The sequence below is a fragment of the Drosophila elegans genome, unplaced genomic scaffold, assembly GCF_018152505.1.
Source record: "Drosophila elegans isolate 14027-0461.03 unplaced genomic scaffold, ASM1815250v1 contig_149, whole genome shotgun sequence".
In the NCBI taxonomy this organism is placed as follows: Eukaryota; Metazoa; Arthropoda; class Insecta; order Diptera; family Drosophilidae; genus Drosophila; species Drosophila elegans.
In genome coordinates this window covers 24,213,886-24,232,923 of record NW_024545513.1, presented here as the reverse complement: position 1 = coordinate 24,232,923, position 19,038 = coordinate 24,213,886, and the positions used below count along the sequence as shown (strand labels likewise).

Here is a 19,038-nt window from a genome sequence, read left to right as displayed (position 1 = left end):
AAGAATTTGTACCACCAACGCCACACACATCAGTCAACATCATACTCCAATATAATACAACACTCATGCAAACCAACATCAGCACAGATAGCCAACAACACGCCAACTCCCTCTGTTAAGATTCAGCCCCAAAACAAAAGGAAAATTAATACATACGACGACATCCATCACAACTCAGACCCATCTAAAACATGGGCAAATATTAAACGCCTGTGCGGCTTATACCCCACAAAAACCATTCACTCCTTATATAACCCAATAACCCAGTCAGCTATAACGGACCAAACAGAAATAGCGAACTTTATCGGACAATCTTGGTCAGAAGAAGCAGAAGATTACAACTTTTCCTCATCTTTCCGACAAAGCAAGTACAGTCTAAACACAAACTTAGACTACTTTCCCTCTAAAACAGCAATCGAAATCGAGAAAGACATCACATTCATTGAATTTTCATCAGCCCTTAACTCCCTAAAAGGCAACACTCCAGGCCTAGACCGCATATCATACTCTATGATTAAAAACCTTCCTGACACCTTTAAACACAGAATTATTAACAACTTCAACAACAAATCCCATATTCCTCAATCTTTCAAACTCAGCTTAGGCTTACCTATCCTTAAGCCCTCAAAAACCCAAACAGACATAAAATCATATAGACCGATATCCTTAAACTCATGTCTAGCCAAAGTACTAGACAAAATAGTTGCTAAAAGGCTGTGGTGGTTCGTTTTAAACAACGACCTCATTCACAGCAACCAATTCGGTTTCAAAAGAGGTAAATCTGTACTAGACAGTCTACTCTACATAGACCACTTAGCTTCCAGATCTATTTCCCTCAAAAAGCACCTCTCAATAATATCTTTAGACTTTACCAAGGCCTTCGACAAAATTGGCATACACACTGTTATTAACCAACTCCTCGAATGGAAACTGGGTCATCATATCATTAACTACGTCAAAAACTTTATGACAAACCGTAAAATAACTGTAAAGTCATCCAACAACCTCTCTAAATCTTTCCCCCTCAACAATGGAATCCCGCAAGGATCTCCAATTTCTGTCATTATATTCCTTATTGCTTACAACTCCCTTACTACAATAATTTCCATTCACAAAGAAGTAAAATTCTGCGCTTACGCAGACGATTTCCACTTCCTCATCGAACATAACAAACTTAAAAACCCCACAACCAATCTCGAATCAGTCTTTAAAGAAATAAATGAATGGTGCACGCTCTCGGGCTCAGTCCTGTCAAAGGACAAGTGCCAGACACTCCACATCTGCCGAAAACACAACTGCAAAGCAAAACTGCTCACAGGAAACACACCCATTAAAACCACTCAAACTCTTAAAATCTTAGGCCTTACCATAAACAGCAGATACGATTGGTCATCCCACATAATCAAACTTAAAGCCGACCTTGCTAAACCTCTCGGAATAGTCAAACACCTCTCCTCAATGAGATACAACACCAACACCACAACACTAATTCAAGTTCTAAAATCTTTAATAGTTTCAAAAATTGACTACTGTTTACCCATTTATGGGTACTCACCTAAGTCCCATCTAAATAAACTAAGAACTCCATTAAACGCTGCAATAAGAGCAGCACTTGGAGCATTCCGATCCACACCCACACATAACTTACTAATAGAAGCCAACGTTAATACTATAGAGCACAAACGAGACTTCCTTACCGGCAACCTCTTTAAAAATCTATTACACTCCAAAGATACCCCACTTATCAAACTTTTAAAAACAAATAAAAAGAAACACAGATACCCTAGCACAATAGATAGAACAATCCAAATCTGCAAAAACCAAAACATCCCATTCCACCCAATAAAAAAGAACACCTGCAAAAATTTTGACCTAGTTGCAATACAAAAGTCGATCAACACCGAACTAACCAAACAAAACAAAAACTCCACCCCCCCAATAGTCTTTCAACAACTCTTCCAGTCCCTAAAATCCACATACCCGAACCACAACTTTATTTACACCGATGGATCGAAGGCAGAAGACAACATCGCGTATAGTGTTACCGATGAAAATAATGTAATTAAAACAGGCCTACTACCTGCCTATTCTACAGTCCTTTCCAGCGAAATAATAGCCATCTACAAAGCTGCACAAATCTGTATTAAAAAAAGAGGCAAGTACGCCATATGTTCAGACTCACTTTCCTCCATCACCTCCATCGCAAACCCTAACAACAATTCCTACTACCCCACCACTATCCGTAACCTACTTTCCAAACACTTTCCCAAAATAACATTAATATGGATACCAAGCCATGTTGGCATCAAAGGAAACGAAACAGCGGACTCTGAAGCAAAAAAAGCAATCAGACAACCCCTCATATACACAGACAATTACAACTCCAGAGACATCACACAGAACCTCAAAAAATCATTAAAACACAGACACACAGAATTATTAAACAAAACCTCGACATGGTACCAATACATATCTAAATTATCACCACCTAACTTCCCCCATAACTTCCCCGAACTTAATAGGAGACAACAAATCGTAATCACCCGCTTGCGACTTGGCCACACAAAGATGACAAACGCACACTATATTGACCGTTCAATACCGAACACATGCCCACTGTGCAACAACGCTCTTCTAGACGTTAACCATATCCTTTCCCTTTGCCCTTCTCTCTCGACACAACGATCCTCATCATTCCCCAATCTAAACCCAACCCAGGCCTTAGCCAATCCCACCAAAGTTAATTCCCTAATGATCCTCACTTTCTTAGAAAAATCAAATATAATCTACACAATATAAACTATTCCTAAGGTATATAAGTTCATCAGAAAATGTATATATATATATAAAACCATAAGTAGAATTATAATATAAAATAAATAATTAAATAATGCTAGTATAAAATACTAAACCAGCCTCAGAGCTGAAGGCCTTTTGCAGCTATAGCTCTAACCACAATTTTTGTTAACTCCTAGTTTTAACTATTAGTTAGCATTGTATATATATATATATATATATATATATATATATATATAAAATATATTACTTTATTAAATAGAACATAATTTTTCTTAAGACTAAAAGATCAAGAGTTAATAAAGGCAAGATTAGGTAACATAAAACAGAATAAATTGAAATGAGCCGCTTCCTGGTGAAGTTGTCTCCCCTCGTGATTCGTTATTAAATTTTGAAATCGATAACAGACGTGGGAAACCTTATAATCGACTACACATTGCTATCGATAGTTTAAACTGAATGGAAATCAGCTGTTCTTCTCGTCACGAACGTGACGGCTTGTAAAATTAAATTGTATAATTGCTGTATTAAAACACAATCTAGACGCAAGTCCTGGTCGACCGATGGATTCCAACTTGCGTAATGTAAGCGTAAACTTGGGGGGATTCGGAAATCCGTTCTTACCTATATGAATTACAGCTCAAGGACTTTCTCACATTATACAACAAAGTGACGGAATTGTGTTTCAGCCGATGCGTGGATAATCTCAGCCAGCGCGACCTGGGCGGCCATGAGGTGGGTATTGGAGTTGGGGTCTCTGGAAGACATCATTAACTAAACACCTCTCCCCTCAGGACATCTGCGTGGACAGGTGTGTCACCAAGTTTGCCCGCTTCAATCAGAATATGATGAAGGTGTACGTGGATGTGCAGACCACGATTAACGCCAAGCGCATGGAGGAGGTGGAGGAGAACGCCCGCAAGGCCCAGCAGCAGCAGCAGCAGAAGGAACAGGAGAAGGAGCAGGAGCAGCGACTGAAGGAGGCGGCGGCCACGACCATACTTACTCCAGTCCAGCCGGGCGTCACCGGCAACCTGTCGATGTAGCAGCAGAACTCGGGGTGGTATGCCACGCCGCAGCTGCTGTTCTCGATCCTAGATAGCTAATCGCGGTGTCCACCCGCCCTCCCACACACACACAGTCAGCAGTCGCCTCCAGACCACAAGAAACACCCAACAACACCAACCAATCAACCTCACACGATGCGTTGCATTTGCCTAGTTGCGCTGGTCGGCCTACCGGGAGCGGGCAAGACCTCTCTGTGCACCTGGCTGCTGGCCCAGCGGGCTGCCCTCCGCGTCTGCCACATCGTTCACCTGTGCTTCGACGACTTCCTCGATGTCCGGTCCTTGGGGCAGCCGAACTACAGGGAGCAGCGTGAGCACATCTTTAATATTATAGAAAAACTAATTTCGGCCATTCAAGAAGACACCGATTGGCCGCCGCAAATCCAACGCACCAGCTCCAGCGACGATCGCAGTAGCAGCAGGAGCCATCTCATCCTGTGCGACGATAACTTTTACTACCGCAGTATGCGCCACAAGCTTCAGCAGCTGTGCCGCAATGTGGGCTGCGTCTACGGGCAGATACACATGGCCACCTCGCTGGACTCCTGCCTGCGGGCAAACTCGACAAGGAGCGATGCTAGCCGCGTGCCGGAGGATGTGGTGCGCCAGATGAACGAGCGGCTGGAGACACCGGGCGCGGAAGCCTGGGAGCGTAATAGCTTTACCCTTAAAGACCAGGATGCGGAATTACCTGCTGTACTAGCTTTCATAAGTTCCCTGCTTGACATGCCCGCAACGAAGACACCATCGCCAGCAAATACACACCCGCAGGATCAATCCCAGGTCCACAGCCTGGATTTGTTGCTGCGGACACGCATCGGTGCATTAATCCAAGGACTAACTGATGAGCAGCAGAAACGTTTAGCAGGCAGGACATTAAACAACAGGCGAAAGGATATATTGACAAAATTTCGGACTGAGAACGGCGGCAAGGCCTTGGATTACTATGTAAATTTGTTAAACTAGGCTAAGATAAGCTAAATTCGTTTGTAGTCCACACTTTTGCATTGCGACCGTTAATACACAGATATATGTTACTGAATTAAAACTAGATTTATTAGCAAAAAAATACAAGTTAAGTTAGGGGGAACCATCTCTCATCTCAGACCACCTTCACCTGGCTGGTGTCCCGCTTCTGGATCATGCGCATCTGCTTCTTCTTCATGCGCTTCAGCTTGGCGGGATTCTTGATGACCTGGACGACCTCCGAGCGGCGCTCGTTGGCCAGCCGCCGCTCAGCGTTCTCCACGCGGCGTTGGTGCTTCTGGACGGCATCCTCCTTGCGCTTATCCTTGATCTCCTTCGAGCGCTCCTTGATGTAGCGCAGCTCCCCGCGCAGGGCCTCCTTCTTGGCGAAGGTCAACCGGTTCACGGTCTTCTTGATCTGGCTGAATCTGCAAGGGAATAGAGCTTGTTAGCCGCCGGACAAGGTGGCAAGTAGCTGGGGCACTCACTTTTGTTTCGGCGTCTTCCACGGCCGGTTGGACTTCGGTTGACCACGTGGAATGCTGGCCTCCGGCTTTGCCGCCTTCTTGGCCTTCGCCGGCGTCTTGGGCGTGGCAGTTTCAGTTGCGGCTTCACTCATTTTGTCGGACAAATCTTCTAGGTCAAAATAAAATCCAAACACAAATACAAAACAAAAAATGCACGTGTTGCCTGGTCGCCTATCGATAGCCCTCAACATATGTTTGGCAAAGTAATCGGAAATCGAAGGGTTGCTTTCGATCACTAACTTATTAGGCGCCATTTCAAAAATATTAAATGAGTATGGCTTATAAATAAGGAACCATTATTAAGAGTTATTTGAGACTTTAATATTTTATATACCAATTTGGCCGATTTATATGAAATTTGTAGACAAATATATATTTGATTCATATATACTCTAAAAGCAAGAGTAAAAATTGTGTTGACTTTGAAGTTTAAAAATCATAAATCACAGTTATCTTAATGTTAAATTAATTTCGAGTTTTAATTTAACTGTCACTGGTGCAATTACCTTCGCTCTTGATCGATAATAAGTTTTAACATATACACCTTATCTAATCTTTCTTACTGACCTCCAAGTTTAAAAGTTGTTTACATGAAACTGTAATTTTAATCTTGTTTCATGTGTATTGAGATAAAGTTTAAAAATCTCAGGGATCGTAAGATATTCTGCAGCATACCAAGGAACCATAGGATCGACTAATTAAATAAAAAATTTTAGTTCAACGCAAGAACATGTTAAAACCTTGAACCAAAGATCAGTTGAAAAGTACCAATTATTGTTATAAAGCAACTCACATATTTTATTTAATGTTTTAAAGTATAATTTCTATTTCTATAAGGAGTTGAAAGAAAATTATATTTGTAACAAACAATTGGCCCTTTGTGCGCTCTCATATCTGTACATGTACAAAGTTATAGTTCATTTTCTGGTTTGGTTTTCTAGTTAAAACATTACGACTAGCTAGGAGCGCAAAGGAATTTTGGGTGGGAACGGCCAGCCAGCTTGTTGTTGTTGTTTTTAAACTAGAAAAAACAAGAATTTTATTTGCACTACAATTTAACAATTTCGAAAGGGCTCGCCAAAGCCAGCAGAAGAGGAAGGTTGCCTGCCCACCGATTTCCTGGAAACTGAGGCAATAGTTGTACATATTTACACAGATTCACTGTAGTAGTCGAATTTGGAGTGACCGATGCCACGATCTCACGCTGCGGACGCCTGGATGCTTCGGTTGTGCTGGTCGATGTTGTAGTGATAGAAGAAGGACTTGCCGTACTCAAAGGACGAAATCATGATCGCACACGCGGGTGCCACCTTGAAGAGTCGGGGGCCCAGTCCAGAGAAAATGGCGGGCACTCCGCCCAGGCGGTAAATGCTGGCCAGGCGCACCGCCACCGACTTGGTGACCACTTGCTTGCCGGTGGGCTGGGGATTATCTGCCGTAATGCAAACCGAACCATTGTCAATGCTGCTGGTGCATGGTGTGTGAACCTGATGGTTGGGCCTACCTGAGAATATGAACTTCTCGCCAAATTCGATCTGCTCGTGCGTTTTCACCACGTCGAAGGGCGTGGTGATCATGGCAGCCACCTGTAATAATCGATCATGTAACTAGCGGGGCTAACAACTTGGAGGAGTTGAGGCCAACTCACCGATCCGGATATTGCTCCCGCAGCAAAGCTAAAGCTAAACGTTGGCTCCACAACGCCGAAGGAGCTCTTCAGGTACTCGTAGCAGGTCCAGTAGATGCCCGAGAAGGGCACGTCGCGCAGGATTGTGGGCGGCAGGCCGCGCCAAAGGCCCAGGATGCCCTGCGACTGCACCACCTGGCGAATGGTGCCGAACATCTCGGCGTGCGTCATGCGCTGCGACTGCATCTTGGTGCGGATCAGCTCGACGGGACTCACACAGGTGACGGCCAGGATGCGAGCCGAAACGCCAGCCAGCAGCGGCACCAGAAATGGAATCGGAAGTGGAATGTCGCGCCCGTTGGCGCTGCTGTCCGGGCGTTGCATGTACTTGTAGTGGAGGTCGGTGAAGCGGGCCTTGAACTGCTCGTAAGCCACAAAGTAGATGATGGTCGAGGGCAGGGCCGAGATTAGTGTTGGGCTGAGCCCCGACCACAGGGAGCCGACGCCCTCGGCGCGGCTTATCTTGATGAAAGCGTCCTGTAAAGACATTTGGTTAGATTCAGATCCTCGTAATACTAATAACACTACCCACAATTGTGCCAGAAAAGCGGGGTGCCGGCTTGGCCACTGCTGGGTTGGGTGTGTCCGGACCGCAGGGGCAGATGTGATCCATGAGGCCGTTGCAGTAGAGGAAGCACTTCTTCGAGAGCAGCGCCTGCTGTTGGGCCTGCAGCCGCGTCTTGATCACATCCAGAGGGGTCACTGCAAAAGACAATGTATTGAAACCAATCCCGACCTGTTTTTTTGGGTCACTTACTGAAGCAGGCGGTCACCATGGCGCCGGTGCAGGCGGATGCCACTTGCTGAAGAGGTCGGATCCGGAACCGGGGGTCTGTCATAGTGGCCTTCGACTGGCTCTGGCTGGGAGTGGCCGCCACTGCGGCACAGGCGGCCGCCAAGTGGGCGCAGGATTCCCATTCCCTCTTGGCCATTGCAGGTGCAGTTGCTCTCTCGCTAGTGACTTCACTGGGAGCCCCGGTAAGCTGGCGGGGATTGGGCAATAAGATGAATCGAGTGCTTATATCTGGATTGTTGTCGAATGCGAATGCCAGGCTGTTAGGCAAGCCGATCGATCATTGTGAAATAGTCTCCAGGTCCAAAATAAAACACCGTGCTCGGTTTTGTCCCATTCCTGGCCAGCCGATCAGCTGTTGCCGCTCGCGTCTATCGATAGTGTTATCGGAACGGAACTGCTATCGCGGGCCTATCGAAAATCTGGCATATTGAGGGAACCCCCCGCACTTTTGAATTTTGAAACCAGGCTTTAGAAACTTATGTAGTTTGGAAAACAATTTGAATTCAAATTGAATCGTTAAGAAAAAACATCAGTTATCTTACTTTTGAAATTATGAGTTGCAAACGTTAAAAATCTGAGGCTTTTAAAAAAAATATTTGTGTTTTTTTAGCGTTTATGATTTTCCAGACAATATCTATACCAACCAACATATATTTAAAATACAATAAGCAATTTACTAGGTTTAGAATTGTATACTAGACTTAGTTTTGTTAGTTAATTTAAATTTAATTAAAAATCAAAATTTGGTTGCAACCTTTCAAAGAAAAATGAAAAGTTTTATCATGGGTGCATCTGCATCCTGGAGACTGGTTTCTTAAAAAAGTGCCCAAGCCGGCTTTGGCCCCCTTTCCGTTTTACCTACCCGCTTCCTGGAGATCCAGGTTGTAGTGGAAGAAGAACGACTTGCTGTACTCGAAGGTGGAGATCATGATGGCACAGGCGGGAACCACACGGAGCATGCGCGGCAAAACGCCGACGTAGAGGCCCCGTAATCCCCGCTGCCGGTAGATGTGGTTCAACCGGGAAAACATAGATGGCTTGGGGGGCCCAACAGGCGGGTTCCGCTGCCTGTCTTTGGATCCTAGGCCCGATACCAAACCCGATCCAGATCGTCCACCTGTTTCTACTGGCGCTCCTGATCCTGGTCTTGCTCCCATCTCCTCGTAGAGCACATCCTGACCTAGCTCCATCTGCGTGTGGGTGGTGATCAGGTCAAAGGGCATTGTCACAAAGGTGGCCATCTGTAGGGACACGGATACAAAACTCGGTTACTCTCGCCAGGGTCGCAGATTAGGCTTAGAGACATAATTAATAGTAGAGGGTATTGTAGTTTTAATCAAAAGTAATCTTTTAGAATCAGCAGAAGTCAGGGATTTCCATATTCTCTCTACTACCGAACAGTAAGTAATGCATGAATTTTGTTTGCATATTAAATTGGAAGATTTGTGTTAACGAAAATATTTATATTATGCATAATATTTCAGCTTAAAATGGCATAAATTTAAAGCAAATATTTAAAATATTTGTAATATTTCGAAATTAGTCAAATTTGAAATTGTAAAATATTTAATGTTTGCATATTTAAAGTACTACATATGTAAAAGTTAAAATACTTAAATTAAAAATACAATTCTTGGACTTGGTACATTTTTTTTATGAGTCTATGATATTAGCAAAGGTACAGATAGCAATCTGGTTAAAAGCAGACTACCTGGTGCTGATCATGAAAAATAAATAATTTAATAATAATATTATGACTGATTCAAAACTTTTGAGTGAAATTACAATACCTCAAATTAGTTTGTTATTTTGTATCTATTTCTGTGTGCGGAAGCGCACTGCTCACCCACCGCTCCGGAAACGGCGCCCGTGAAGAAGCTAAAGAGGAAGGTGGGCTCCGAGACACCGAAGGCCCGCTTCATCGCCTCGTAGGCTGCCCAGTAGGTGCCCGAAAAGGGGGCGTCCCGCATCACGGTGGGCGGCCAGCCCCGCCACAGACCCAGAAACCCGTGCTGGCGTACCAACGAACGCAGCACGCGCCACAGCTCCGAGTAGGTCATGTACTCCGACTGCATCTTGATGCGCACCATTTCGATGGGCGTAATGGCCGTCACAACGATGGTGCGGGAGCAGATGCCCGAGGCCATGGGCACGTAGTAGGGCAGTGGCACAGCGGCCGGAGCCTGAGCAGTGGCGCTAACATTCCGCCCCCTGGTGGCCAGGTCCAGGGGATCACCACCATAGGCTCCGGGCACTTGGTCCTCCGCGCCGGATTCATCGAGCTTGCCCGACACCATGTAGATGTGGGACAGGTAATTCTTTATATACTCGTACGTTAAAAAGTAGATAATCGTGGAGGGCAGCGCCGAAACTAACGTTGGACTGAGACCTGCCCACAAGCCGCTCAGTCCACTGCTGCAGACAATCTTGACAAACGCGTCCTGCTTACAAAAATAGATATGAATGACTTGCACTGAATCTTGGTGGGAACACCCATATAAAATTGTCATAGAAACTAAACTATTATTACATTCATTTTAAGCTATTTGGTACGAAAAATTTCTCAATATAATAAATATTACAAGTATGAGTATCAAAATAAAACTTATGTGGTTTCAAAATAAGTGATTCAAATAATATTTTTTTTTGTTATATTTAAAAAAAAAATTTCAAAAAGTTATGGGAATAGTTAGATTAAAAGTCATGGCGAAAAGCCACAAATTGAATTATTTCACTAGTCAACTTTTTACATTTTCTACGACATTCCACTGCTATTAGACATATTTGGGCGTGGAAAGCACGGACTCACCATGGCACCGCGCAGGGGTCGAAGGTCGCGGGGGTCCCGACCCGGTTTCGGAATGCAGATGTCGCTGGAGCGGCACACATGCGTCATCAGACCGTTGTGGAAGACGTAGCAGAGCTTCGAGGTAGTCGGTCGCTGGCGAACCGCATGCTGGGTCTGCACCCGCGTTTTCACCACTTCCAAGGGGGTCACTTAACAGGTCATGGGTTATGGGTTACGGGTTAGACCTTGGAGCTACGACCTGGAACGACTATCCATCTACTCACCCACAAACGTCGTAATGAGGCCGCCAATGAGTGCGGACACCACCTGCTGCATTGGCTTGATGCGGTACCGCGGATCAGCCTTCAGGATCAATGTTGATAGCCGCAGCGGATCCACCTCTTTGTACTCCAATCGACCTTCCTCCTCCTCGCCATCGCCACCATTTGCATTCTGAGACTCCAACTCCACAGGCATCTTTATTTCAATAAATTCGCTTTACTAACTTAGGAATAAGTTTTGCCAATCCCCGGCGGACAGTCACAAGTGCACTGATTGCAGAAAGACTGGACCTCCGGTCTTCGGGGAAGACATCCCTGGGCGGCGCCTACAATTTGGTAAGTTCGTGTTGCACACAATATCTCTGAGCAAGGGATTTTTTTCGAAACGAACGTGAACGCCAAACTCAGACGACCTGTTCACTGGGACGGCCCCTTTTTAAAGTGTAAAAAATCCAACACTCAGGAAATACGGCATAATATAATAGAATAGTTTAACTAAAATCGATTTACAGCGTAAAAACAGGCTTGATGGTCTCAAAAATTGACACAAAATAATACTTACTTTAAGAATAATTGTACTTAGCACATTTTGTACTTTATTGAATAAAGTTTATTTAACTACAAATTCGAAAGTATTTCCATAAGCCAACTCCGAAATAAGGGAAGAATATACATACTTTATATAGTCAAAAACCTCTAAGAACTTTTATTCCTTGGAAAGAACAAAGGCAACCCATTTTTGCTTCCGATTTATTAAATTCACATAGAAAATCCAGTTAAAAATCCACCACTAACTGGTTGAAACCACTCAGTTGGATAAATATTGATTTATTTTTGATGGGAGGAAAGGAAAACGAATGCGGGGATAACTACGACAAAATTGATTACGTTTAATGCGAAAATTATAAATATGAATTAAATTAATCAAATTTAATAATAATTTGAATTATATTTAAGTTAATGAGTAGTAAGTCAGTAACATAGTTTAGCTTTAAGTCAGAACCAAAAAAAATTAATCATTTAGATAGGATTGGATTAAACTCAATGTGTGTGTATGATTTAATCTGATTTGCGGTAGCCTCCTCCTCCTCTTCCTCCTCCTTCTCCTCCGCAAAGCGGTACTGGTGATTGATTTTGGATCGGGATTGGGTCTGGGACTGGGACTGGGGCTGAGGACTTCACTTATGCGCAATGGGAATCAGTGTCTCGCCGGCGGTGAGTGCTGGCAGGGGGGCGTCCACGGTCAGGACTCCGTCCTTGCTGAGGGACGAGCGGATGGACTCGGGATTGACGCCCTTGGGCAGCAGGAACTCCCGGTTGTACTCCCTGTACACGCTCTTTGTGTCCGACTTTTCCTCATGCTTGGCGTGCACCTAAGTCCAAAATAATAGATCTATGTTAGTACGATTCTGGCAGGGCACGTGTGAAAGGGAACTTACCAATAGCTTCTGGTCAACGGTTTTCACCACAATTTCCTCGGGGGCATATTGGCTGACATCGAAGCGCAGCTTCAGCACTTTGTTGTCGCCCTCATCCTGCAATTATAACAATTACATGTTGATTATGCTTAAATTGATATATGAAGTTATAACCGCGTTACATACCTGTATCAAGGGTGAGCTAATGTCGGAGACATAGTTCTGTTGCTTTGGGATTCGGGATGGCAGAGCCGAGTTTGTCGTTGAGCTGCAACAAAATAATTTTGGCAATGTTAAAACTGAAAAGTCATCAAATTAAAACAGTAAGATTTAAATTTAAATCAAAAGTGTTAGGGTTGCGTGTGGGAACCTTGTGGAGGATTTGGTGGTAGTAGTAGTAGTCGTGGTTCTAGTGCTACGAAAGGTTTTATGCAATGTGCGCGTGAAAGCCTCCATTCTGATGCTGCTCTAGGATGTAACTGAATCCCGCTGGCGAACTCAACTCAAATGAAGACTTGATGATCGAGAACCATCTAATAATAGATCTGACTTCCGCTTCGGTGTGCTATGTACGGATCTGAAGGGAGCAGCTGGAGCTCAAACTACATTCGTGTGTCTGCATTCAGTACAGATAAACTCATAGGCAGTATATATGTACATATGTTATATTTCCTATTTTAAAGATTGCGCTAGACACAAGGGAACTATTATTTCTGGCATCCGCCATGAATAGACCCCTTAGGGAATCTTCAAGGCTTTACTTGAACATATTATGTATAGTTAGAGACCGTGGATCAAGACACGATTTACTTAGACAGCCTAAAACTATAAATAAACCCTCCTGCTCGCATATGTCTAGACGGGTCCTTAAAATAACACACTCGTGACTTGGCTCAGCTGCCATTCAAAGACAGATTTAACTTAACAAAAAAAATTATAAAAATAGGTACCTTTTACAAATCGATCGTTGTAAAAATATATATTTATTTTATTTTCTATTAAGTTGAACCTGTAGTTATTTATTTGTCTCCAATGTTCCGAATATATTTTAAATAAATACTCCGTTAAGTTTCATTGTCTTTATTAGCTGCTCAGCTTTTTATTTGCTCTTCCTATTTATTAAGATATGTACATATGTACATATGTATACAACTAAACCTGCAATGCTTACTTGTGGAGTACCGAGTATCGTTTTTTAGTGTTAAGTTCGTGAATATGTGCAGGATTGTAATATTAAAATTACAAACAAAGAAAATATATATTAAAATAAGTAAGTTACTAAAAATAAGGGTTTAGTCAAGAAGAAATAAAGGATAAACAGAAAATACAATTTTAGTTGGTATACTTTCTACGGTTTTGGTACCTGGTAGTTGTTGTTTTTTTAGTAGAGCTTTTTGATTTAAGATAGGAGAGGAGATTATTATTATATGGAAATTATTGCGGTTGTTTAATGTTTTCCAAGCGGCAAGAAAGAGAAAAGAGAAAAATAGAGGAAAATATATATATATTTAGTTAGGCAAAATGTAATAATCAGTAACCATATAACCCTCAACGACATATTCTTATGAATCTAATCTTACATCCTCTGAAAATTACCTACTTATGTATGTACATATATGTATTAAGAAACAGTAACATACACACTAGTTAGCCATATTCAATTAAGGTCATTAATTTATATTTTTCCATATTCCGTTCACTTAGAAGTTCTTTGTTCAAATGTTTGTGTTGCTCCTATTCTTATTTCGATTTTGATGTTTTATTTAAACCTAATTGTAAATTGTGATTGCATTTTATACCCGTTTTACTAATAAATAATTTTGATTTCGTATCTTTTGATTTGCGCCTTCAGACAGGGTTCCCCTTATACCCATTTTTTGTATGGCCCAGTCTAGACTTAGTATTCCAACTAAAAAAATTGTATTTGTATATCACATTCTTTGTCTTCCTTATTTTATTTCGAAGATACGGCTAAATTTTACTGGCTTTATCTGTCGCATAAGTAATCTTTACTGAAACTTTAAGGCCATTGCTCTACGCCTAAACCTCACAACCACATTTTTATGTTTTGAAATATTTTTGTTTGTTTAATTTGTTTATTTAATTTAACTTTACAGAGGTCCACCCTAATGTAAATGTGTAGTTATGTGAGTAGAGGTGTCTCGGAACTGAAAAGATTTGATTGACCGTTAAACCTGTGAGCGTGAAGCAATTTGTGTGTGCGTGTTCGCGAGTCTTTGATAAGCGGCTATCAACGGTCACTCCGTGGAAACAGGGGAGCTTATCAACTAAAGCCGAAACGTGAGCGTGCGTGGGCCATTTGGCGACCTTGCGGAGCGGTGTTTGAGGTGCAGGGGCGTTGATCGCCCGCCAGAGAGAAATCAATAGCACGTTAATGATAAACACCAATAACCGTTAGCTTGGGCAAAGTTTCTTTGGCCGAGGCACCTGCTCTTCCACTCCCACTCCCCCACTCTGTAATATACCATCTCTCACTCTCCGTCCCTCTTTTTGCCAGCACGAATGTGCATGTGTGTGCATGTCCATACATGTGTGTGTGCGACTATATCTCTCTGGCATCTGATGACAATGATGTCATGCATATTTTTTCGTTATTGAAAAGTCAAACGAAGGGAAACTAAAGAAGAAACAAAAATAAACACAAATACAAGAAAAACAGAAAAGAAATGAGAACGAGCGCAAACAAAATTGTTCTCTTTTGTTGTTTGCCAACGAGTATGTGCGTACGTATGTGTTAGCGCAAATTTCAAATTAAAATATCGATTACCGGCGGCGATCGCAGCTTTGTCATCGAACCGGGTTTAGATTGCGCTTTCAATCGAGACAAAGCGCAATAGCTAAAAATTGACATGATATCATCGTCCGATGCTCATTTAAATTATCAGCATCCAGCAACCAATATAGGCAACTAAATGTGCTCATTCCATCTGACCATGTGAGAAAGCTTTTCGCACAGCGCTATTTGCATGATAAATATAAATTGTATGATCTAGCGTACTTATTTGTTTAAACAGTGCGCACACACACCCGAGCGCAAGGCCGATTAATGAGTCTATAAATTTAGCTGATCGATGGTATTGCTTGGGTTTGCTAGCTAATACTCTGCCTCCCACATCGGGTCTGGCCAATATAATTTCCACGCATATGTATGTTCCTATCTGTATGCATGTACATACATACATACTTATCTATATCGTGCGATCACCGAGATAATCGTATCATTTTATTTTCAATTGGAACCGAATCGTAGGCAACAACGAGGAGGCGCCGTCATTAAAGTGCGGTTTATAGCCACAGAAACAGCGCAGTTGGCCAAGTCTAAATAAAAGCTTTTCCCCCGAGCCGTCAACAAATGCATTTGCATGCCAATTTAATTTTAGATAAACAAATGGCCCTAACAGATTTTAGCGGCATTGTACAAATTTCATATTTGTAGCCTTTTTGTTATGCCATAACTATGTTCATATGAGACCCCATGGTTTAAATAGAAGTGCACTTTCAATTAAAAGATTGTTCTACTTTAAAAATATTGGGATTTAAAATGTTAATTTAAAAAAAATCAAAGCTTCAAGTAATGAAACGCTTCTATTTAAAATGCATATGCACATATGGAGGGATGGGGCAAAGCCGACAGGTGATACGCTTAAAGTTAAGAGATTGAGATTAAAGCGTCTCATTAGTATAAAACAAACAATCTAACTTTAGTATTGAAAAACTGTGTGCCACATATGCAGTTCAAAAAAGGGCTACCATTTCTGACCCACATGTGTATAAATGTGTATTTCGATTAAGAACTAAGTGGCGGGTATTTTAAAAAAGAATTTGTTAAATTATTTTATTTTATTTCTAGACTCTTTCTTTTAGGAAATAATTTGTTAAATTATTCTTTTAATTTAGATATAATTTAGTTTAAGATATATGTAATTGTTTCTGATTGTATAACAAGTTTGTTGCTTTGTTTGCTATACTTATAAAGTCAAACATCTTTACGTAATTGGGTGGGTATACGTTTAACCCTCCAAAGCAATTCAATCCAATCTATATTCTGGTAAGGGGAACCTACCTATATAGATTTACGACCCTAGACCTGGGTGTGCGTTCACTCTGCGCTGAGTCATTCAGATATCACGCAGCGCATTAATTGCTGACACGCCATAGCCCCCAGATGTCAGAGGTCGGGACTTTGTGAGGTGGTCAACAAGGTGACCCCACCCCCACTCGTCAATAGTTTAAAGCGGGAGTTCTCTAGTCAATACAGAGTTAACTCGATAACCAAATCATTCATAACAAACTAAGGCTTTATATGATGACCGAACGAATGGTAACCGAAAACCAACATATCCATACTGATCGTTGCTAATTTGGCTCATCAAACTTGTAACCTCCGAGCATAAACATGTAAACAAACTTTGGCACTGTGTAGGCAGGAAAGCACCTGCAGCACACACAGGTGTGTCTGGTTGGGGAACCAATTTGGGTTAATTTCCTTAAATTGCCAACTTTTGCTTTAAATGACCAAAGTTGAAAAGGATTGCAGGGTGGAGTCGTCAACTTTGATGGAGCCGTAGTAGGTTTAAGTTGCGTACCTCGGGAATGGAGCGAAAGCTTTCTGTTGTGGCCATGCAAATGCAGTGGCGACCATGGTAAAAGCAACAACGATTCCATCGGTTCGATTACGTCATAGGCCGAGGTCGTTCCAATAGCAACCAAAACCAAAACTGGCGCCCACGCAACGCTACTTGATTGAGATTGAGAGGCCAACGAGGCGCGCAATCGCGACGGCGTCAGAGGCGACGTAATATTTGCCATACAAATGCCTCGAGCATTGTTTGTTTATTAATCACTAATTTGGACAATAAACCTACACAGAGAAAAGCGACAAACATAACATTTAAGTGGAAAAAAAGTGTCTCTAAATATGTATTTATTGATTGACTCTCAAGTTTGCAAATATGACTTTAATCAGTAATAGCTGATTTGTCTATAAGGAGTTACAACATTTAAGTAAAAAATTAAAAATAATAAAACGATTAGCTTTGCAAAAAGGGCTTGCCATATTTTTTCCAGGTAAGAAGTCTTAAGATTAAAAATAGTTCGAAATTTTGAAAAACATGTGTCTGAAAAACATGGTACATAAGCTAGGGATTCATTGGATACTTTTCTTTTCAAAATAGACCACCTGCCACTAAATATTGCTTTGAAAGAACAGATTTTAATATCTTATCTAATTACCAACAATATTACATTTTTCAGCTTATGTAGGCACACTCACAACTAAATGTCTTGGCACAGGTGATTCTTGAAATTCGAAATATTCCGTTATGCCTCACATAACGGTTGCATAAACGAGTGGGACTCGAGATCGGACGGAAAGGAAACAAAAATCAGAATCGGGGGGATTACTTGCGGGTGACGGGCGGATACATGTGTTTTTTGGCCGGAGACAGCAGCGCGGCGAAGAATTTAGAACTTGTGACTCATCCTCCCCCAAAGAGACGGCAAAGAAATATATATCTGGGGCGCAAATCGGGCCCGTTGTTTTCTGTTTTTTTTGTGTGTATGTTGTGTCTGTGAGTAAGTGCTCCAGACCAGTAGGCGATGTGGCAAGATGTGCGCCTCTATATTTAGAGCCCCAGAACTATGAGATGAACCAAGCGAATCACGTTTCTTTACACTATCCCTAAGCATCTATGGGAACCGCTGGATAGCAATGGCTTCCAAAATCAAACACTTATACCTTAGTTAGCCGGAATCGGAATCGCTTATAAAGTAATCCTCACCTGGTGGACTCGAAGAAGTTGGCCTCGCGGTTCATCAGCTCGTGGCGGAACTTGGCCATCTCCTCCTCCATTTTGCGCATCTCGGAGTCGAAACGCTCGCGGATGTTGCTGAACTCCGTGTCGATGACGCTGAAGTCTCCCAGTTTAATGGGGATATTCCTCTTGTTAGCCTCGGCCATTTTTGTGCGGTTGGTGGTTATTTGGTGGTTGCTTCGCTAGATGGAGTCTCGAATCTCTTCTTTTTTGCCTTGTCTTTAGCTGCCTTTTGTACAGCTGTTGACGTATATACTGTTCGGTTCTGTTTCTGTTTCGGTTCTGTTCTGCTCAACGCGCTTTTGAGCTTGTTCACTTGCTAATCGTCGGAGCAACCAAAAAAAAAATGAGGAATACGATGTGTTTCTATATGTGTATTTAGGCCTTGCGAGTGTGTGGGTTGGATTGGAATTGGACGTGTCGCACAGATAGCCGCGTTTCGATTTCCCGACTGTTTTGCATTCTCCGGGAGTCATCGCTTTTATACACCACAACCGCAGCCGAAGAGCGGTAAAGAGCGGCGAAGAGAGCGCGTGAGAGTAAGCGGGCCCAAACGCTCTCTCGGCGCAACAACAATGGCAATGGCCCAAAGGTCTGAAAGGCCAATGTGGATGTGGATGTGGATGTTGTTGTTAGTGGGAGAGGCGACGGCGAAGAATGGGAGTATTCTCGTTCTCGTTCTACCTTTGCTTTGCCGGATACCCTACTTATGGCAAGGTGCCGTAAAACAGGGACATACCGACCAAACAGGAAACGCAACCCCCCTACTAGCCCTAAAATTAGGTATATCCACTTGCTTCCAACCAAACTTTTCTACACTCGGAATAAAAAAAAGCTTTAAAATCTGAAAAAAATATTTATTATATTTTTAGGAACAA

General features: G+C 42.5%; 5 protein-coding genes across 9 annotated transcripts; 2 read left to right on the top strand and 3 right to left on the bottom strand.

Moving 5' to 3' along the window:
- Window positions 1-3,251: 3,251 nt before the first annotated feature.
- Window positions 3,252-3,842, top strand: LOC108134868 (mitochondrial import inner membrane translocase subunit Tim10B). Its single transcript, XM_017255357.2, has 3 exons — window positions 3,252-3,380; window positions 3,436-3,531; window positions 3,591-3,842. The coding sequence occupies exons 1-3, from the start codon at window positions 3,360-3,362 to the stop codon at window positions 3,840-3,842; spliced, it is 369 nt and encodes a 122-aa protein (XP_017110846.1). The 5' UTR covers window positions 3,252-3,359.
- Window positions 3,843-3,998: 156 nt separating this feature from the next.
- On the top strand, window positions 3,999-4,932 carry LOC108134865 (L-seryl-tRNA(Sec) kinase). Its single transcript, XM_017255353.2, has one exon. The coding sequence runs from the start codon at window positions 3,999-4,001 to the stop codon at window positions 4,827-4,829; it is 831 nt and encodes a 276-aa protein (XP_017110842.1). The 3' UTR covers window positions 4,830-4,932.
- Window positions 4,898-5,534, bottom strand: LOC108134867 (coiled-coil domain-containing protein 86). The gene is made up of 2 exons (XM_017255356.2): window positions 5,318-5,534; window positions 4,898-5,257 (listed from the first exon to the last, which is right to left on the bottom strand). The coding sequence occupies exons 1-2, from the start codon at window positions 5,446-5,448 to the stop codon at window positions 4,966-4,968; spliced, it is 423 nt and encodes a 140-aa protein (XP_017110845.1). The 5' UTR covers window positions 5,449-5,534; the 3' UTR covers window positions 4,898-4,965.
- Window positions 5,535-6,127: 593 nt separating this feature from the next.
- LOC108134864 (solute carrier family 25 member 40) lies at window positions 6,128-11,547 on the bottom strand. 4 transcript variants are annotated; one of them, XM_017255348.2, is made up of 7 exons: window positions 11,471-11,547; window positions 11,300-11,403; window positions 10,912-11,234; window positions 10,649-10,836; window positions 9,690-10,280; window positions 8,702-9,080; window positions 7,901-8,026 (listed from the first exon to the last, which is right to left on the bottom strand). In XM_017255348.2, exons 3-7 carry the CDS (start codon window positions 11,102-11,104, stop codon window positions 8,007-8,009), a joined length of 1,371 nt encoding a protein of 456 aa, XP_017110837.1. In that variant the 5' UTR covers window positions 11,105-11,234; window positions 11,300-11,403; window positions 11,471-11,547; the 3' UTR covers window positions 7,901-8,006. The 4 variants fall into 4 exon arrangements, with proteins under 4 accessions (XP_017110838.1, XP_017110839.1, XP_017110837.1 ...); XM_017255349.2 differs by lacking the exons at window positions 9,690-10,280; window positions 10,649-10,836; window positions 10,912-11,234; window positions 11,300-11,403; window positions 11,471-11,547 and adding exons at window positions 6,128-6,942; window positions 7,005-7,520; window positions 7,576-7,745 and having other exon boundaries at window positions 7,801-8,026; window positions 8,702-8,814; XM_017255350.2 differs by lacking the exons at window positions 8,702-9,080; window positions 9,690-10,280; window positions 10,649-10,836; ... (1 more) ...; window positions 11,300-11,403; window positions 11,471-11,547 and adding exons at window positions 6,128-6,788; window positions 6,861-6,942; window positions 7,005-7,520; window positions 7,576-7,745 and having other exon boundaries at window positions 7,801-8,200.
- A 173-nt stretch (window positions 11,548-11,720) lies between these two features.
- On the bottom strand, window positions 11,721-18,624 carry LOC108134866 (heat shock protein beta-1). 2 transcript variants are annotated; one of them, XM_017255355.2, is made up of 5 exons: window positions 18,128-18,624; window positions 13,690-13,716; window positions 12,513-12,594; window positions 12,348-12,443; window positions 11,721-12,281 (listed from the first exon to the last, which is right to left on the bottom strand). In XM_017255355.2, the coding sequence occupies exons 1-5, from the start codon at window positions 18,304-18,306 to the stop codon at window positions 12,087-12,089; spliced, it is 579 nt and encodes a 192-aa protein (XP_017110844.1). In that variant the 5' UTR covers window positions 18,307-18,624; the 3' UTR covers window positions 11,721-12,086. The 2 variants fall into 2 exon arrangements, with proteins under 2 accessions (XP_017110844.1, XP_017110843.1); XM_017255354.2 differs by lacking the exon at window positions 13,690-13,716 and having other exon boundaries at window positions 18,128-18,622.
- Between the last annotated feature and the right edge of the window lie 414 nt (window positions 18,625-19,038).